The sequence below is a fragment of the Hyaena hyaena genome, unplaced genomic scaffold (assembly GCF_003009895.1).
Source record: "Hyaena hyaena isolate Hyena2069 unplaced genomic scaffold, ASM300989v1 scaffold_960, whole genome shotgun sequence".
Classification (NCBI taxonomy): domain Eukaryota; kingdom Metazoa; phylum Chordata; class Mammalia; order Carnivora; family Hyaenidae; genus Hyaena; species Hyaena hyaena.
This window is the reverse complement of record NW_024081589.1, coordinates 486,118-506,298: the sequence shown is the minus strand read 5'-3', so window position 1 is coordinate 506,298 and position 20,181 is coordinate 486,118. Positions and strand designations below refer to the sequence as shown.

The window sequence follows — 20,181 nt, the reverse complement described above, 5'->3', positions numbered from 1 at the left end:
AAGCAGAATTCCTCAAAGGAATGTCTGCATGCCACTTATATCAGAGTTACCTTGGGTGCTTATTAGAGATGCACATTCCTGGGTCCCACACCAGACCCACTGAATCAGAATGGGGGTGGGTAGTTCCTGGGAATTTCATTTGTAAACAAGCCCTCTGAGACATTCTACTATATACTGATATTTGCAAACCACTGTCCAAAAGAAGAGAGTGAGACAAGGAGCTCCCTCCTTTGGTTTTGGACAAAGTTATTCTGCTCCCTCCACTGCACAGAGTGCCAAAGTCTAAAGTGCTAAAGAAATCTCCCTCAACAAGAGATTCTTCATTGACTATGGTCTTTAGGTTCCTCTAAGTTTCAAAATGCTGCATTCACAAATGTCACCCAGTTTGATTAAACCATCTACAGCTAGAAAGAAGCCATTACTGATCAGATGCTCAGGGCCTGGAGGCTTTCTTCCACTCTGACCTGTGAATAGTCCATAGAAACAGGATTAGAGAGGGGAGGAGAAGTCTAGTTTACAAACTGCCTACTTTGTGCTAGGCACATATATTCTCTCAAGTAGGTACTGCCAACAATCCTATGAGGTAGATACTCTTATTTCCATTTTACAGGTGATGAAAATGAAAACCAGAAAGGTTAAATAATATGTGCTAGGTTCACACAACCAGTAAATGACGAAGCACAATTCAAAATTAAACTAGATATGTCTGACTCTAAAATCCATCACAACATATGGCCTAGATTTGGCAAAGAAGGGAGCATGGAAGTGTTCCACTGTCTTATGATTGTGATGCCCTCATATAAGAGCTTCTGGAAGTTGAACATCTAACTGACTGAAGCGTGTTGTTGCAAGATGTAGCACAGTAGCAACAACAACAACAAAATTTAATAATGCCTAGTAGGAAAGAGATAGTGAATAAAATGAAGGATAGATGTGGAGGTGTATAGATGAGTGTATAGCAGAATGGATGGGGTCCTCTTTCTCCTTTACCCACTATACCCTCAAATATCAGACACAAACAGATCTGTCATGTACACTCTTAGCTACAGCAATCACCAGGATCTGCCACCATCTTCATTTCCAGGACTTTGAGAACTCAATGAAAATGTGGGAGTGTAAACACAGTGAAATTCAAGCTGCCTCTCAACCCCAGCTGGACTCCCAGGAATTTCAGGATAGCCTCTCTGATGAAGAGTATGCCCAGATTCAGCACTTAGTTTGGATTGCAGAAAATCTCATCAGCAAGTAAGTGGACTGACTTACAGGGCTGGGAATTCCAAGAACAGATAGAGAAAGAAAAACTAACTTGTGTCTATTGGCTACTAGAGAGCCTGGCCTCAGAAAGGAATCTTTTCCAGAGCCCTGAAGGTTGACAGGAACCCTGACAATCCAGGCAGAAAATAGTCTTTGGCTCAGCAATAAGCCAGCTTGAACCTCCCCCTTCAGCCCCAGAGATGAATTTTGATCTCCTGCTACCCCAGGCCCAATAGGACTAAGAAGTTTATCCTTGCCCTTAAATATCAGGAGGGTCTCAGCGTTCTTGGAATAAACTCTCCTTCTGACTTCTGTCTCTCCCAAAGCATCCAGTATTTAATTCGGTGAGACAAGGATCAACAAAGACAAATACCTAGAGAGCAGAAACATTTTCTGGCATAGCTGGCTACCCAACTCGAATACCCAGGGCTCTCATTTTTACCCTCAGCTCAACTCTCACGAGCACCCCAGGCCAGAATTTTTTTTTTTTTTAGAATTACCAGACTCATTTATCTGTTCTTGTTTTATTACAGACTTACTGACCTGAGCAAGGTCCACCAGCATGTATCTGTCCTCATGGATTCTGTGAATGCCAGTGCTGACATCCTGAATGATATATTTTACAGCCAAGACAATGGCAATGAGGCAGGTGCAGCTTCCTGCATTCCCAGTGAGGTAAGAAAGGAAGGGGCAGATGAAGAAAAGGAGTCAAACCAAATAAGAAAGGAGGTGAACGTGAAGGAAAGTGAGCCAAAGGCTGGGTGGAAAGACTAGGCAAATAATATGGCAAGTAACTGATTGATAGGGTGGAGGGGAAGACAAGTATTCCTTGACTTGCTACAGGTCTAGAGTGACTACGGGAGGGGGCAGATGGGAATCCCACAGCAGATTTCATCAGCCTGAGAGCTAGCCCTCTTCCTGATAGCTGTCAACCACACTGGCCTAGGGGGGAGAAATAGCCAATGGATATTGGCATTGGCACTTCCTCATCTTGGGTGGATCCCTGTAAAACCTGTTGAGGCAACAGCTGTCATTGAAACCTGAGCTCCAGGCTGCCTCAGTTTCTCTCTTGAGGGTAAGGTCCAGATTAGGATACTTGGTGTTAAATGTGTCATCCCATGACTTTATTCATTGCTAGAATATTTAAGTGATTCTTTTAAAAAGTAAATTTAGTGCTATACAAATAATACAAAAGGGCCACATATAGGATCAAGTCCTCCTGAAATGTGGGTTACTTATTTATTTTAGGCCAGATCTTACCTGGTGGAAGCCTGGAACTCAAAGCCTGGAGTTTCTTTTATTTATTTATTTTCCTAATGACCAAGTGATTTATTTGAAAAGTTTATTTGATTTAGCTACTAGTTATGCTGAGCTAAATAAGTCAGGCAGAGAAGGACATATATCATATGTTTGCACATATAGGAGGGTTAGGAGGAACTTAACGGAGAACCACGGGGAAGAAGAATGGGAAAAACAGTTGGGGAGAGGGAAGGAGGCAAACCATGAGAGGCTCTTGAATGCTGAGAACAAACTGAGGGCTGATGGGGGTGGGGGCAGAGAGGAAGGGGGGCAATGGGCATGGAGGAGGGCACTTGTGGGGATGAGCACTGGGTGTTACATGGAAACCAACTTGACAATAAACTATTTTTAAAAAATAGAGAATTCTCAAATTATCCTAAGTTTTACTTTATACCACATCTTTCATTTTAACAAAGGCATGATCAGTAAATTTAGGGTTTTTTGGTTTTGTTTTCATATTTCAATAATTTGGCCACCTTAAAATATAAAGTAGATTTTACAATTTATTTTTGAATGTATCTGTTTTCTTAGACATAATGTAAATTCTTGGTAGAGATTGTTCTTATGTTTATTTTAATTTACCACCACTTCTTTACACTCAGGAAGTCAAAGAATCACTTGTATACAGTACATTTGGACCCTTAAGTGATGATGCTACTATTAAGCTGAATATTTTTCACACTCATGAAGCTATAATGAATGAATTGGGAAATCTGCCACCCTTCTCTTCCGATTTAAAGAATGCTATAAATTATCATTAGTTGATAGAATTTCAAGTGAATCTTCAGGTGCCTATATATTTGAAAAATTAAAACTGGTGGAAAATACTAAATAACAAAAATTTAATTGTTGAAAGTAATACAAATTATGTAATATTTCATTACATAATTATATCAGAAGGCGATTTGTATTCAGGCAGCTTAATTTAAAAATTTAAAATAACTACATTATTTTGCATTTATTTAATCTACAGAAAATGATGCATTTATTATTCAATTCCAAAACTAAAATAAACGTGAACTTGAAAGATTCTAAGTTAATCTCCTTTTCATAGGATTCTGTATTTTTTTGTAGAAACACAAAAGTGGACTTTTCAGACAGCACAATGCTTTTACTACCACATTTTATACTAGGTGTATAAAGTAAGAAATACCTAGTCTTTGTATATCCTGTGAAAGGAATAAGCTTAGAGTTTCAAAAAGAGATAGTTGGACTCAACTGCACCTACCATGGGGAAGGTGGTTGTAGTGTAGCAGCAACAAGTAGCATCAGATTTACTCTCTGGTTTACATACTTTCCTATTTCACTATATCCACAGCACTTGATCAATGGTGCCAAATGCCAAGCTGTGCTGCACCACTTCGTAGGACACACCAACACAGCTGTACCAGTAGTTGACAGCTCTGGTTCTGTCAATTCTGGTTTGCTGATACCCATGATACACTAGTTGTGCTATATTTTGAATATTACTTTTTCACCTATAGCCACATCCTACTAGCCTGCTCCTACTTTCCTACAGAGAAGCCAGCTGCATGCTTACTAACCAACAACTCCCCTGTCTTTGTCCTTTCCCTTCCTTTCTCTTCCTTTCTCTTCCTCTCAGACTCTAAGCAGGAATGATGCAGTAGATGTTACATTTAGTCTTAAAGGGCTCTACGATGACACCAAAGCTTTCCTGGATGAAAACTTGGTGAGTGGAGAGGGTTGGAATGAGGGAGGGCAAGGTATCCCATCCGAAGATGGTCATGTTCTATGCTTGGTTCTGGCATGCTGGAAGACATGTAGGAGTAGTTTGGCCAGGTGTTTACCCTGGCAGTCCCTGATGTGTCATCCTCACCCAGGGTTGTCATTAATTTTATAAATTCACGGGTTATGCTAAACCATAGGATCTACCATATCCTGAAAAAAGTCTCTCCTCCTTTGACCAATGTCTCCTGGATACAGACCAAGCCAATCAAAAGCAGAGTGGTCTCATCATAACTAAAAGCTTCAGTAGAAAAGGGTGAGCTCTTTTGAGCTCCTCTATATCTCCCAAGTTTCCATATGTTTGTCACCATGTGGGAAACTCTAGGTTCAAATCCCAAATATGCCACTTACTAACTGTTTAGTTTCCTAAGACTGCTATATCAAAGTATTAAAACCTAGGTAACTTAAAACAACAGAAATTTATTGCCTCACAGTTTTAGAGACAATCAAGGTGTCAGCAGGGCCATATTCCCTCTGAAACCTTTAGGCAAATCCTTCTTGCCCTTTCCTAGCTTCTGGTGACTGGCTGGAAATCTTTGATGTTCCTTGGCTTGTAGATGCATTACAATCCTTTATCTTCATATGGTATTCTTCCTGTGTCTCTATCTTCACATGATCATCTTCTTATAAGGACACCAGTCACACTGGATCAGGGCCTACCCCACTCCAGTATGACCTCACTGCAATGACCCTATTTCCAAATAAGGTCATATTCTGAGGTACTGGGGGCTAGGATTTCAATATATCTTTCTTGTGGGAGGAGACAGAATTGAATACATAACACTAGCTGTGTGAAGTAACCTCACATCTCTGGGTCTCAGTTTCCCTATCTATAAAATGGTAATTGTAATCTCTACCTCTCCACATTGTTGTGAAAATTAAATTAACTATTGTATATTAAGTACATAGCTGGCCTGGCACCTAGTAGCAGCCTGATATGTGGTAGATTTTATTAGCGTAAGGGAAAATGGACTGATGCTCATTTTTTGAGCTATAAGAATAGTTGAATGTTTCTCATAATGCAAAGACCATAGGCATACTTGACAAGTGTGCTCTGATGAGTCAACCACATCATGACCGCCCCACTTTGGGTTGGCTGCTAAAGCCCTGAGGCAGGTGCTGTTCTTGCCTCTCATCTAATTAAGGTTTATTTGAAGAGGGGCTTCTGAGTTGATATTGCAAGAAGTGCATCCACTTCCCCTTTTCCATTTGCACATCTAATTGGCACACTGCACAGGCGGCAAAGTGGCTAAGGCATTCAGGCCAGGCTGTCCCAGCATCTAAGCCCCAAGCTAGAATCTTTCAGCCTTAACAGCAACAAAATTACCTTCTATATATAGGCAGAGCTCAATGGCCTTGCCAGTCTGAGCAGCAGGAAATATGGGAGTTTGGCCTCTCATTGCCTCTCAGGCTTTCTTGAAGCTCACGGCATGAAAATTGGTTTGTGCCAGCCAACAACCCCAATTGAGCATATACCACACTTAACACAGGGTAAAGGCCTGGTAATGACCCACATACACATTACACACATCCAAATGAGACCAGGGGGCAGGCAGCAACTACCTAAGAATGACCACATATCTCCAGAAAGACTATGGCAGAGGTGGCATGGAAATAAAGCTTATTTCATTTTGGTGTTGTTATTATTCCCCTTGAAGAAAGAGGGCAGTAAGGAGCTCAGTGTTGGCAGAGGGATGTAGACTTATGATGAAGTAAATCACAAACAGTAACTCCCACTTTCTTTATCTGGCAGCCTCACTTATGCTATGTATGGCCAGTGATGTGTTAGAATAGGAACCAAGAAATAAGCAACAAAGTCCTCTGAGTCAGTTTGCACATTTACCTCAGAAATTCCCGGGCAATGTCTCCAATAGAACCAGAAGGATAGGAGAATAGAGCATGAGATTCGGACCCACCAGCCTACATTTTTTTGAGCCTGAGTCTCTGGATGCTAAATAGGAAGTCATTAGGAAGCCACTTTATTCTTCTCCTGTTAAGATTAGAAATCATTTTCCAAGGCCCTCAATCCCTCTTTCTTCTCTGTGGCTTTGGGTTGACCGCCAAACCCCTTTTGAGCATTGCTGGTAAGTATGCCCTTAGGGACTCCCTGATCTTTTCTCCCTTACCTTGAAATGATAGCCATTTCTACCTGACACCTCCTATCCCCCATCCCACTGTCATGTGCATACATATGTCCCATGCATCTGGGCTACTCTGTACTATCCTAAATCATTATTCGTAAAGCAAAAACAAAAGATTGTCTGTCAGCACTGACTTGTTTCTCTCTCCTATCCCATCCTGATGGACCGTAATCTCCAACCCCATCCGCCACCTATTCAGCTGGCCCTCATTTGTGACAGTGGGTAAGGCTCCATTTGTGGCTGGGGGTTCAAGTGGCCCATGCACAGCTAGAAGCCACATAAATGCCAGATTGAAAGTAAAGTATATGACAGGAAGGAGAGGTGAGGCCAAGTTAGGTGGGCTGGGAAGCATGTCAGGGCTCATGATAGCAACATGAATCTGTTCTCCCAGCTCACTATTTAATGGAACATTAACTATCTCAACTATGTTGCTGGTCTAGGATTTGGTTCTTCTGAGTTGGAGATAGTCCCAGAAGAATTCATTTTAATTCTCCATGGACTCTAAAGAGTTCATCCAGTGGGTTCTGGGGGTTGTTAGGAAATGCTTAGGCTTTGTTTCCTGAACCTGTGGGAAAAGCCATCTGGATCTAATTTCTTAATTACAGAGAGTGACTAGCTGGGGGCTAAAGCACAGCTTAGGGAGGCAGACCTCAGTCAGAGAGAGAAAATTGGAGCCAATCTTTCTCTAGCCTTCTTCTTGCTTCACAAAGCAGCCTTTAAACTATGGTAACTGTGTAATAAAGATTCCCCTCAGCATCTGGCCACCCCAAATATCCTTTCTGGGCAGTGTGGTATATAGGCTGGGCTACAGAGTTAAACATATCTGAGTTTCTATCTAGCTATATGATCTTGAGCACCAAACTTCTTTGAGTCCGTTTTCTTGCCTATAAAATAAGAATAGTACCTTGTAAGGTATTATAAAGTTATTGGAAAGATAGAATGATACCATGTAGGCCTAATGCCTGGCATACAGCATGTGCTAGAAATTGGTAGCTTTTATTTAGGGGGGACACTAAGATGTCTCCAGGGATATGAGGGTAAGGGTAAGACCTTTGTTATGGACCCTAAGCTGTAGGGATATAACTCAAGTGTTAATTGGTACTGGTCAAAGGGCCACTCTGCTTGCCAAACTGTGAGCATGCCCAGACCCAAGGAAACCACAAAAATGGTTGTTTCCTGGAACTCCCTATTGAGAAAGTAAAGAGCTAGCTACGCTTTCCATTGACACCATGGCCAAAAGAGATACAAGTGCTACCCAAAGAGATACCCTGTGGTCTCATGGCTACTAGTAGGGACTGAGAGTGTGGGAGACAGCCAGAGTTTATGAAGACATGGTGTTAGGCATTGGACACTCACTCTTTTTCCTGTCTTTGCCAGCTGAGAAATGCTGAGGATGAGGCCACACTGCAAACTACCCTGGATACCATGAATAAGGAGTTTGAAAAGCTATCTGAGATCAACTGGATGAATTCAATCCTTGTTCCAGAGGTGTGTTAACTGAGGATTAGGAAATAAAGAGGAAGAGGGATTCTTCCTTGGTTCCTTCCCTTCCAGTGTGAACCAGGAGGACACAGTGACTGATGTAGCAAAAGGTGTCCAGTAGTGGATTTCAACTTGAGCTTAAAGGAGCCTCCTCAACCCATCTCCTCATCATAAGCAGACAGGACATGGTGGAAAGCACACTGAAAACTAGACGACCTTGGGAAAATAACCAAACAGAAAAACTATTCTGTGGCAGCGGGTTATTGGGAAAGATTAAGCAAGATTTGTTTTTTTTTTTTTCCTATGCTGTTCTCTGGTCACAATTCCCCCTCTCTGCCCAATACCTGCTACTAGGAACTAGATTTCATCTGGCACATACCATTATGACCAATACCAGTTGTGTACAGCCAACATCTATTCTAAATGGTTGGTGCCCAGACCATATGGTGGTTAAAACACCTCTCTCTGCTACTTCTTGTTCCTCCCACTCTGGGAGGATAACAGGCTTTCTCAGTGCCTTCCCTTAGCAGGTATGTGGCTTGAAAGAAAATCAAGCATGGAAGCAGTGGCTACAATAGCCGTGGGGATGCTGTCATTTTGGAAGAATCAGATTAGGAAGAAGAGGAAGACAGGTTTATATTCTTCTTCTAATGGAGAGGACTGGAGGTATAAATATCTTGAAGAGAAGAAAATCCCAAAGCTTATTGGAATGTGTTTGACTAGACTTTCTAGCAACAAGGTTAACCTGGGAATTATGCTTTACTAATATCAATGGCAAAATAAGCACACTTTAGCAGGAATGAGAGGGCTGGGAGGCTAGGCTGGAATTAAAGATGATCTGTACAGCAGAGAACGCATATTCATAATTAAGAGCTATGTGTGGAGAACCCTCTTTGCATTCCGGACAAGGAAGCAGGTGGTCTGTGAGGTAGGTCCTTCCCTACATGAAGGTATTTGGCCAAGGAGGTGTGTTGCAGCTCACCAAACTGTATGTCTGAAAGAAGGGGTGCTTTTTTTCTAATTACACAGAGGTGCCATGTGAGCTACCAGTTCTAGCAATCTCACTCTTCCAATCTCTAGCCAAATGACCTCAGGCAAAATATTTTACCTCTCTGAGCCATTGCTTCCTCATTTCTAAAATAGGGATGAAAATAGCCACCTTGAAGGTTGTTTGGGGACTTAGAGTATTTATTAAAAACTTAGCAAGGCACCTGGCATAGAGTAGGATCTTGGTAAAGATCATTTGCCCTCCTACGGGATGAGACTAGTTTCCCATGCCTGGATAGATAACAAGTCTGTCTGCTTTCTGTAGCCATGCATGTTCACCAACTTGTCAGGTCTCTAGGAATTGTTTCTGAATGTTAGGCAACTAATTTTGACCTTCCTCTTGCTGTGGTTTCCCAGGAAAAATCTTCAGACACTGACAGCAGAAGCATCAAATTGAAAGTTAAGTTCCCCAAATTGGGGAAGAAGAAGCTAGAAGAGGAAGACAAGCCTAAATCAGGCCAAGAAGTCCAGGGTTTTATTGGTAAGTGCTCCCCACAGACATAGGGGTCATGAAGACTTTCCCAGCAGCTTGGACACCTCCCAGGGACCTAGAGTTCCCATTAAAAGTAGTCACAGGTATGGTGGTAATGGAGAAGGAGATGGGCTAGGAGCCAACCTTAGGCAATACTAAGCAGCCTCTTAGACAAAGTGTGAGTTAAAAAATGATATGGACACTGGCAGTGGGAGAACCTGAGAAGGAACTACTCTGTGTGTTCTCTGTGATACAGACAGCTGAAGAGAAAGATGAGAACAGGCAGTTACTTTCCTGCTTGACCTATTCCTGTCCTTGGTTAATGAAGTATAGCAAAGTAGTCATACTTAGATCATTATCCCAGTCATATACAGCTACAAGCTTTTGGTTGTGCTCCAGAAAGCAGTATTGTTTGAGATGATTTGTGGGTGTCAGTTCTGGGCACCTACGTGGTGAAAACTAATTTCTGTAACCCATCTAAACCTATTTATCTGTAAATCCCTGGAAATGCAAGTTTACTCTGTTATATTATATTATTATTACTTAATTATTAACTAAATTTTGGTTTCATCCCTTCTTTAGAGTTGGACTTAAGTGTTGGTATGTCAGTGGGGCTCAAAAGAAGGTTCTAGAATTTTCAGTTATGCAAATTCTGATGTCAGTGGTCTCTCCTAAATTTGGGCCCCAGACAACCTGAAAGCTTGAGAGATATACCAATAGTGGACATGGGAGGGTGGTGGGTGGCTGCTTGTTTGTTTTTCAGGAAATGAGAGTTTGTACAGATGCCAAGAGATAATTTCTTGGATCAAGCTATGTTTACTTACGTTTGGTCCAACTGGTTTTATTTCCTAAGAACCTGTCAGTTGGAGACCATGGTTTTTGAGAGTCTTTCTCAAGACTCTGAAGAGGTCAATAGCAGTTCCATGGATTATCAGGTTCTGAGAACACATCCCATTTGTGTTTGGCTCACATGGTGTCAGCTGGTATTTTTAGATGGTTTAGGGATGATTGGCACAATAGTAACAAACCAGTCTGTCTCCTTACAGACTCTTAGTTGGCCCTCTTTAGGGTCCACACATTTGGGTATCTGGCAATGTGCTAACCTCATTATTTCTATACTTGTTTTTTCTCTAAAGGAAGTTTGAGGCATCAAAGAAATCGTGAAGATGAAGCAAAAGATGATGATCCTCCAACATCATCAAGATTCCAACTGTAGTCCTTAAACACTGGAAGGAGAACTCACAATGTTTATAATTCCACTACAAAACTCTCAAAACCTCAGTACAGGCTAGACTAAATTATTTCAGAACAAACATGAGCACCACCAAGAAAAATTCTCCAGTTCTTTACAGTAATACACTTTTCCTGGACTCAATCAGGTCTCCTTAGAGGTTTACATTTTTCATTGGCCAAAGATTCTTGTTCCGAGTTGTCTCATTCAGTTCTCCTCTGTGCATCTTGAGCAACTACAGTATTTAATTGGGATAAGCTCATTATGAATGGCCTGGGATCTACAAAGGATTTGAGAAAGTTCACTTCTTCAGGGAATTTGGGAATGGTCTTCTCTGATGAGAAGAGAAACTGTTGATCCTAGGGAATGAGTGAAAGAAAGAAATACTCTCAGGGAGATAGGAGAGGGGTGAGGACAGCCAGGTATGGCTGTTGATCCCCCAATCTTTGCCAGTTGCAACTTGTAACTTCAGGAGGCATCTTCTAGTTGGATTATTAAGATGAGAGGTAGGTCCTGGGGCCTTGTCCACTTACCTGTTACAATGACCACATGAAATCTTTTCTTGTAGACATGGTGACTGATTTCTCTGCAAACCCTTTGTGTTTTCCCATGTGTGCATGTACGTCTTTGCACATTTCCGGGTGGTGCTCTTGCGGCTGGGTGGGTCCACTGGTTGGAACTCACCTCAATGGCAACCATAAAGGATCCCCTGCTACTGCCTTGATCCTAGCCTGCATGCCTCCATGGAGTGTTTGCCTGCATTCTTGCTGGGTTTTTAAACTAAATGTTTTGCCGCTGTGCTGCAGTATAGATTATGTACAGAGACATAAAGATGTGTGTGTATATATATATATATATATATATATATATATTTTTTTTTTTTTTTAAAGAACTGAAAGTACAACTCGACCTCTAAGTGACCCTATAATTTATTGTGCTAACCCAGGAATCCCTCCCCACCCTGATCCCACCCCCATTCCTATAACCATACACACATATACATGCCTCTACCAACTGCCCTAGTTCTTGGTGGGGCTTCTAATCTTTTGGTGCATTTTCAGCGTCTTAGAAGTGGCTGGGATCTACTTATAGTCCAGCTGATTCTGACGACCCCCCTCCGTAAAATTCTGAGCCAGGCCACGGAAGGGGGAACAAAAACATCAATGCCCTAGAGAAAGGGGATAAGCTGGCATGCTGCCTTTTTTGCTCTATTTGTCCTGAACTCTACATCAGCAACTGCCCCAAACTGTACTGTCCTCTTCCCCAGTAAAAACTATATGGAGCAACCAGGCCTTGAGCTCTGTGACTTAGATGCCTAAGCTAGGGACTGCCTGACAAGTCACAGCCTAGGCCTTCCCCACAAGCTCCATCTTGGCCTGAGTCTTCTGAACAGGCTGTTGGGTCAGTCCCCAAATCACCTTTGAATCTCCCATCTTGCTCCTTTCCCTTGAGTACAGAGGGGCATTCACCATGATCATAAATAACAAGGGCCTAGGAAAATGGATGCTAAAAGCCTTTGCTTCTCCCATGGTTCCTCCAAACTTCTCATGAAAACAAACTAGGCAAAAATTGCTCCAAATCCCAATTAGCATTTTTGAATGCCTGCACCCGGTCAGGCAAATCTAATCAAACTCAGTGTCCAGAGACGTTCTCTTTGGTCTACCTTTTATTCCCATCCCCACCCCCTTCAACTCACACCTTTGGTAAGTGTACCTTTCCACTTATCAAGAGAAAGCCAGAAAACTGGCCTCTCTCCACTTCTCAAACAAACAGTGTGCTCAATTACCTGACTCAGTCTATTGGCTGGTTCATCGAGGTGCACAATCCAGACTCCAAGCACTGGTTCTCAACTCTGGAACTCCACCAGCCTAGCCCACTTAAACCAGCCACTTTTGTTCCACCTCTACAGGGGTGTGGAGAAAAATATTAACAAGGGGATAGTCCCCAGACGTCTGGTTGCTGTGCCAAACAAAGAAAAAAGTCCTAGCTCTATAACTAGAGAAGAAAGTTAATGGAAAAAGATGAGAGAAAACATGTAAAACTTATTAAAGCATCAGAATATTTTAACTTACTGTATGTATTTGAGTGGGGACTGTGCTGTTGCTGTCTTTGGCTTTCTCTGCATCACTCTTTCTTCCCAGGAGGAGATATTAGATCAAATCATCAAGGTCACCATTGCAGACTGACTTGGCTCCTCTGTGGCTGCACACACAGTCTTGCATACACAGTCACTCACAGAGTTGGGAACCAAGTTACATTTTTTTTTTCTCAGAAAACTTTTTCAAAATGGAAAATCTCCAAATGAGCAAATTTTAGGAATCAGAAGAAAGTCCTGGGAGAGGGTAGCCTTATCTTGGCAGTGCCTAAGCAGGGCTGTTTCTTGTAATTATTTTTTATCACCGAGGATAGTAAACTGTAATAAGGCCCCATCTCTTGTGCTTACTTACTTTGCTGACTTACTATATGTCTTTATACATTGTAATGCTACTGTTGCTCTGTGGTACCATCTGGATTCCCTTTCACCCATCCTGTCCTCCCACACTGAGTCAAAATGATATTGAAAGAAACCACTATGATTTGGGATTGAAGTCAACTCATAGAGCAGAATCAACAGCTGATGAGACCCAGGAGCAGGTGTGGCTTGCTAAATCATTTGCTTACCTCCTAAATTGCCTAGTTAGTTACAAGTTGATTCCCAAAAAGGAAGACAGCTTGCTGAGCAACTGTTCTTGCGTGTACTATCTTGGAAGCAAAGCAAGAAGTGGTAATCTCTTCCTCAAGGGGAGTTGGCTAAACCTCTAGAAGAATAAGCTCCTTTCAGAACTTCATTGTTAACTACTTGTAGTAATACAGTCACATGGGTGGTGGGACCAGACGCCAAATATCCATCTTAATTATGTTCAGAGATGCCATTAAAAGCTAAAGTTCTGGGGTTTGGTTGCATTTTTGGTAGTACTTTCTGAGGGATTGATTGAGTGCACAATTCCTGGCCAGAAGAATAGTAGGGAGAGAGAATATCAATAGCTTTGGACTGCCATCAACTGCTTCTGGTGTCAATACTACAGAAGGTCAGCAGCTTTCAGTCCCCACTCCAAAAAGGCCTTGTGCTGTGTCCAAAAGTGCAAGGGAAGAATAAGAAAGACATCTTCAACTTAAAAAAAACTTAGGTTGCAGGTTTATAAGAAGAAATATTTGGGGTCAACATCATCTTCCCTCAGGACACAAGTAGAAGAACTTTAGCTTCATAAGAGTTAGAAATTAATACCAAAACAACCAAACCCATGAGCACCATTCCATCCTCTAAAGAACCTTGACTGGATATATGGTTTATGGAATTGGATTTGTCTATATTTCTGCTAATCTGTAAACCATGTTGTTTCCTGTTTAGTGTTTTTTGCTTCCTCAGAGGTCCCTGCAAATAAGCAGCAGGGCCAGGGTCTGGTTGGGGGAGGAAACTAGGGTAGTTAGGGATAATAGCATAAAGCAGAAAGAAAAGGTCCATAAAGTGTGCCTATTTCCCTCCCCTCAAATGGGACACTAGTCCTGAAAGTTAATAAAGTTTTGCTTCTTAAAATATTTTAATAAATGGATAAATGTAATCGACACCGGTGTCTCATCATTTACCTTGGCATGGGGGGAGTTGAACAGTAATGGAAATGGGGGTGGGCTTGGGTAGTCATCCAAACTCTAAATAAGTCACATTGCATACGGATGGCAGGGGAGAAGGACAGCAGCAGCACAAGCCAAAAATCTCCATCAGTATGATCATAACACTAAAAGGGCTAACACAAAAATTTCTAAAACCTAGCCACAACTCAGGACAATCCTGTGGGGAAATATCTGCCACTGTAATTATTCTAGAAGCTAATTCTCTGCAGGGTCCAGATTTCAATCAGATGAATTAGTTACTAGAGAGGTGAAATGAAATAGAAGAGTACAGCTCAGACGGCTAAATAGATTCATAAATGCAAAAAGCACCTTTTAAAAATTTTGATAATACAATCTGCCCCCTAAGACATATACCATGTAACTCCTCTCTCTTCCAAAAAGATTTGAGGTGAGGAGGAGTGCGTTTTGCTCAGATGAAAAAATTGGTTAGGCCCAAGATCAAAAATGGTTCAATTTCTGCACTAACAATGACCCAGGAGGGACAGTTATTAGTCACATTTCATAGCACAAATTGCTACACCTGGGTGCGAACTCAGATCTAAATCCTTGACTTTCCAATACTAAAAACTATCTCTTACTCAAAGACAAAAAAGTTGTGACTTTCAGGACCACATTTCAGTATACCCACATAAAAACTACATTCTTAGGCTTTAAGAAGAAAAAAGCCCTGTTGCTGAGGAACTACCACCAGAATGGGTCCTGTAATTCATGTTAAGAAGCTTAGACTAATCCTGTAGACTAGTGAATTACTATCAGAATTCAATTTGTCTCAGTTTTTTAAAAAATATTATACAGTAAAAATGTTTTTCATTTGGTATATAATTCAGTGAATTTTAACACATGTAGACATTTGTGTAACCACTACCACTATCAAGTTTCCACTGCTCCAATAAATCTATTGTATCACACCTGATTTAAAGATTTATTCCTGGAGTGCCTGGATGGCTCAGTTGGTTAAGGTCTCTGACTCTTTTTTTAATTTTTTTAATGTTTTATTTATTTTTGAGAGAGAGATAGACAGCATGAGCAGGGGAAGGTCAGAGAGGGAGGGAGACACAGAATCTGAAGACAGGCTCCAGGCTCTGAGCTGTCAGCACAGAGCCCAACGTGGGGCTCAAACCCACGAACCGTGAGATCATGTCCTGAGCTGAAGTCAGATGCTTAAAAAATCGAGCCACCCAGGCACCCCAAGGCCTCTGACTCTTGATTTTGACTCAGGTCAGTCATGATCTCACAATATGTGGGATCAAACCCCGTGTTGGGCTCTTCACTGAACATGGAGGCTGAATGGGATTCTCTTTTTCCCTCTTTCTCTGACCCTCCCCTGCTCATGCTCATCTCTTAAAATAAATAAACATTTAAAAAATGTGAACACCCTTGCCTTGTTCCCAGTTTTAGGGAGAACATATTCACAGTTTTTCACCATTAACTACATTACCTGTAGATTTTTGGAGACAATATTTATCAGGTTGAGAAAGTTTCCATCTATTCTTAGTTTGTTGATCATTTTTATTACAGATGTTAAATTTTGTCAAATATGTTTTCCATATCAATTGATATGCGATTTTTCTTCTTTAAACTCTTAATATGGTTGATTACACTGATTGATTTTCAAATATCAAAACAGCCTTGTATTCCCAGAATAAATGTCACTTCTTTGTGGTATATTCTTTCTGGTTTGGATTTGCTAAAGATCTTTTAGTATATGCTTATGAGGGCTATTGATCTGTAATTTTCATTTTTTATACTGTCATTGGTTTTAGTATCAGGGTAGAGCCAGCCTCATAAAATAAGTTGAAAGTGTTCCCTCTTCTATGTTCTATAAGAGATCGTGTAGAATTTATACACTAATTCTTCTCTAAATGTTTAGTAGAATTTGCCAATGAAAACACTTGGTAATGAAGATTTCTTTTGGAGAATTTTTAAACTATGAATTCAATTTCTACATTAGTAATAGAACTACTTAGATTATCTATTTTATCTTGGATGATATTGGTAGCTTGTGCTTTTCAGGAAATTGGTTCATCTAAGTTGTCAAATTTATGTTCATCATAGTTGTTTTTAGTATTCATTCCTTGAATAGCCTTTTAATGAATGTAAGGTCTATAATGATTTCCCCTATTTCATTCTTGATATTGGTAATTTGAATCTTCTCTCAATTTGCTTTGTTTAGTCGAACTAGGAACTTATTACTTTTACTGATCTTTTAAAAGAACCAGTTTTGGGGTTGCCTGGGTAGTTCAGTAGGTTAAGTGTCCAACTCTTGATTTCAGTTCACGGTCGTGAGATCAAGCCCCGTGTCAGGCTCTGTGCTGAGCGTGGAAACTGCTTGGGACTCTCTACCTCTCTCTCTGCCCCATCCCACCTTCAGAATAAACATTAAAAAAAAATAACTAGTTTTGGGTTTCTTTGATTTTCTCCATCTTTTTTTTCTTTTTAATTTTTTTAATGTTTAATTATTATTGAGACAGAGAGAAACAGAGCATGAGTGGGGGAGGGGCAGAGAGAGAGGGAGACAGAATCCAAAGCAGGCTCCAGGCTCCAAGCTGTCAGCACAGAGCCCAACGTGGGGCTCAAACCCACGAACCGTGAGATCATGACCTGAGCTAAAGTCGGACACTTAACCAACTGAGCCATCCAGGTACCCCCTATCTTTTTTATTTTCAATTTCACTGATTGTTGCTTATTATTTCTTTCCTTCTGCATGATTTGTTCTTTTTCTAGTTTAATATGAAGGCTTAAGTTATTGATGTCAGATCTTTCTTGTTTTCTAATATGACCATTTAATGCTATAAATGTCCCTGAAGTCACTTTCTTACTGTATTCAACTAATTTTGATATACTGTATTTTAATTTTCATTGTGGAAAAATTATTTCTAATTACTCTCAGGACATCTCTTTGACTCATGAATTATCTAGAACTGCATTATTTAATTTCAAATCATTTGAAGATTTTACTATTATTTTTCTGTTACTGATTTCTAGTTTAATTCCACTGTGGTCAGATAACACTTTGTATGATTTCAATTATTTTTAATTGCATACGGCTTCCAGATGCAAGAGTTCCATAGAACTCCCATCAAAATCAACAAAAGCAGAACCATACAAAGACATATTGTAATTTTATTTTCAAAATACAATGATAAAGAAAAAATCTTGGGGAAGGAGGGTTAAGATGGCAGAGAATTAGGGTGATCCTAAGCTTGCCTTTTCTCCCAAACAGCTAAATAGATATAAATCATTCTGAAGGCCCCAGAAATTGATCAGAGGTCTTAGAGAACAAACATGTCTGCATGTCTACAATCAGAAAAAGTGACCTGTGGAAGGTAGGAACTGTGGAGAGTTGATCTGTGGGAGAAAAGAGCCATGGGCATTGTGGTGGGGAGGGATCCTTGAATGTGGAGAGGTGAGCTAAGAGAGAAGAAAAGAGTGAAAACACACACAGGGGACTGCACAAGAAAACGAATCCCCAAAACCATTGACAAGGAAAAAGGAGAGGACTTCAAGAGTTCCAGTATTTTTACAAACAGTGGAGTACAGGGTCTGAAGTTTTGGAGGTTAGCACCTGGCAGTGCTCTGGTAAGGAGGTAAGGCAGAGCCCTGGGAATGGGAAGCACAGTCTGAGGATACCATAGGTCTCACAGGGAGAAGCAGTTCTGCTTAGAGTGCATTTGGTAGAGGTGATAAGGAGGCATCTCTGGGGGCAAAAGACCCATCACATGCAATAGGGCTGTCCCTTTCACCAGTATAGGAACAAAGACACCAGCAAACCCTGGCACTGACCGTGTGTTGTGATTTACCATAAACTCCAAGCTGCTGCCACTGTGTGGTCTGCCCAGCTGCTTTCTGGGACATGCAGGTACCAGCCACACTGCAGCAAAACTCTCCCGCAGAGGATCAGCAGAGGTCTAAACCATGGGGGTCTCTGAAGTGTGGAGTTTTAAAATAAAGCCAAACCTGAGATAAAACCCAGGAGTGCAGTATCGCCTGGTGGGTGGAAAGCTCAGATACAGACAGGGTAAAGGCGGGGATCTGATTGAAGTCTGGAACACCGAAGGGGTGAGTGACTGCATGCCTGTGAGGGTGCAAACTTCCTGCTCCAGAGACTAGAGAGCATTGTGAAGCTATTTTCACCCCTAGCCCAACCACCAATGATCAACCTCAGTGAGCTAAACAGCATCACCAAGTGGAGTCATTACACAAAGCCCTGATCCTCTCTAAGCACATCTCCCCTAGGGCAAGTCATCCTAAGAATCAGAGCAGGAAGGCCCTCCTAGAAGACTAGCACAAACCCATTTCATGCATTAAGTCTACTGATCAAAGAGTGTGGCAAGACTTCAGCTCTAGGGAAAACGGGATCTAGCTTTCTTTGGGTTTTATTTATTTTTGGCTTTTTTTCTTAGATACAGAAAGAACAAATGTTTTATTTTATTTTATTTTATTTTTTATTTTTTTATTTTATTTTTTTTAATATTTTTATTTTATTTCTAGGAGAGAGAGAGAGAGAGAGAGAGACAGCGTGAGCAGGGGACGGTCAGAGAGAGAGGGAGTCACAGACTGAAACAGGCTCCAGGCTCTGAGCTGGCAGTCAGCACAGAGCCCGACACGGGGCTCGAACCCACGAACTGCGAGATCATGACCTAAGCGAAAGTTGGACGCTCAACCGACTAAGCCACCCAGGTGCCCCATATTTTATTTTATTTTTTAATTAAAACTTTTTAAATGCTTATTTATTTTTGAGAGAGAGCGAGAGACAGAGCGAGCGCTAGCTGTCAGCAGGGCTCAAACTCATGGAGCTAAGACGAAGTCAGATACTTAACCAACTGAGCCACACAGGTGCCACTATTTTCTTTTTAATTTTTATTTATTTTTATTTTTTTCTATCAAGTTTCTCTTAACAAGCAGACCAAAATACCTAGGATCTAGCTTCCTTTATTATATTTTTTAAAAAATTTTTTAAATTTTTATTTTTTAAAAATTTATTTTCCCTCTCCAAAATGACAAGATGGAGGAATTCACCCCCAAAGAAAGAACAGAAAGTAATGATGGCCAGGGATTTAAACAATACAGATATAAGTAAGATGTCTGAACTACAATTTTTTTAAGTTTATTTTGAGAGAGGGGGGCAGAGAGGACCAGTGGGAGGGGCAGGGAGAGAGAGGGGGACAGAGGATCTGAAACAGGCTCTGTGCTGACAGCAACGAACCTGATGCAGGGCTCAAACTCACCAACCATGAGATCATAACCTGAGCCTAAGTCAGACGCTTAACCACTGAGCCACCCAGGCGCCCCTGAACTACAACTTAAAACAACAATTATAAGGATTCTATCAGGACTAGAAGAAAATATGGAAGATCTACAGAATCTCTTATTGCAGACATAAAAGAGCTAAAATCCAGTTTCACTGAAATTAAAAATGCTATAACCAAGATGCAAACTCGACTGAATGCCACAACAGCAAGGACAGACAAATCAGAGGAACGAATTAGTGATACTGAAGCTAAAAATATGTAAAATAATGAAGCTGAAAAGAAGAGAGAAACAAAGGTAATGGACTATTAAGGTAGGCTTAGGGAACTCAGCAACTTACTAAAATTCTAGGGTGCTTCGGAGGATCAGTTGATTGAGCATCCAATGTTAGCTCGAGTCATGATATCAATGTTGGTGAGTTGGAGCTCCACATTGGGCTCTGTACTAACAGCTCAGAGTCTGGAGCCTGCTTCAGATTCTCTGTCTCCCTCTTTGTCTGCCCATCTCCCCCACTTGTGTGTTTTCTCCCTCTCTTTCTCCCTCTCTCTTTATCCTCCCCTTCCCCATCTCTCTCTCTCAAAAATAAAGCA

At 41.1% G+C, this 20,181-nt stretch overlaps 1 protein-coding gene across 1 annotated transcript in view; it reads left to right on the top strand.

The window, feature by feature from the left end:
- Positions 1–11,047, top strand: part of DGKK (diacylglycerol kinase kappa) — a 189,571-nt gene extending 178,524 nt beyond the window's left edge. The window contains exons 23-28 of the mRNA XM_039221173.1: positions 1,085–1,245; positions 1,788–1,929; positions 4,157–4,243; positions 7,818–7,928; positions 9,327–9,454; positions 10,582–11,047. Of these exons, the coding sequence (XP_039077104.1) occupies positions 1,085–1,245; positions 1,788–1,929; positions 4,157–4,243; positions 7,818–7,928; positions 9,327–9,454; positions 10,582–10,657 (705 nt within the window). The 3' untranslated portion in view covers positions 10,658–11,047. The remainder of the gene's footprint in view (positions 1–1,084; positions 1,246–1,787; positions 1,930–4,156; positions 4,244–7,817; positions 7,929–9,326; positions 9,455–10,581) is intronic.
- Positions 11,048–20,181: the final 9,134 nt, after the last annotated feature.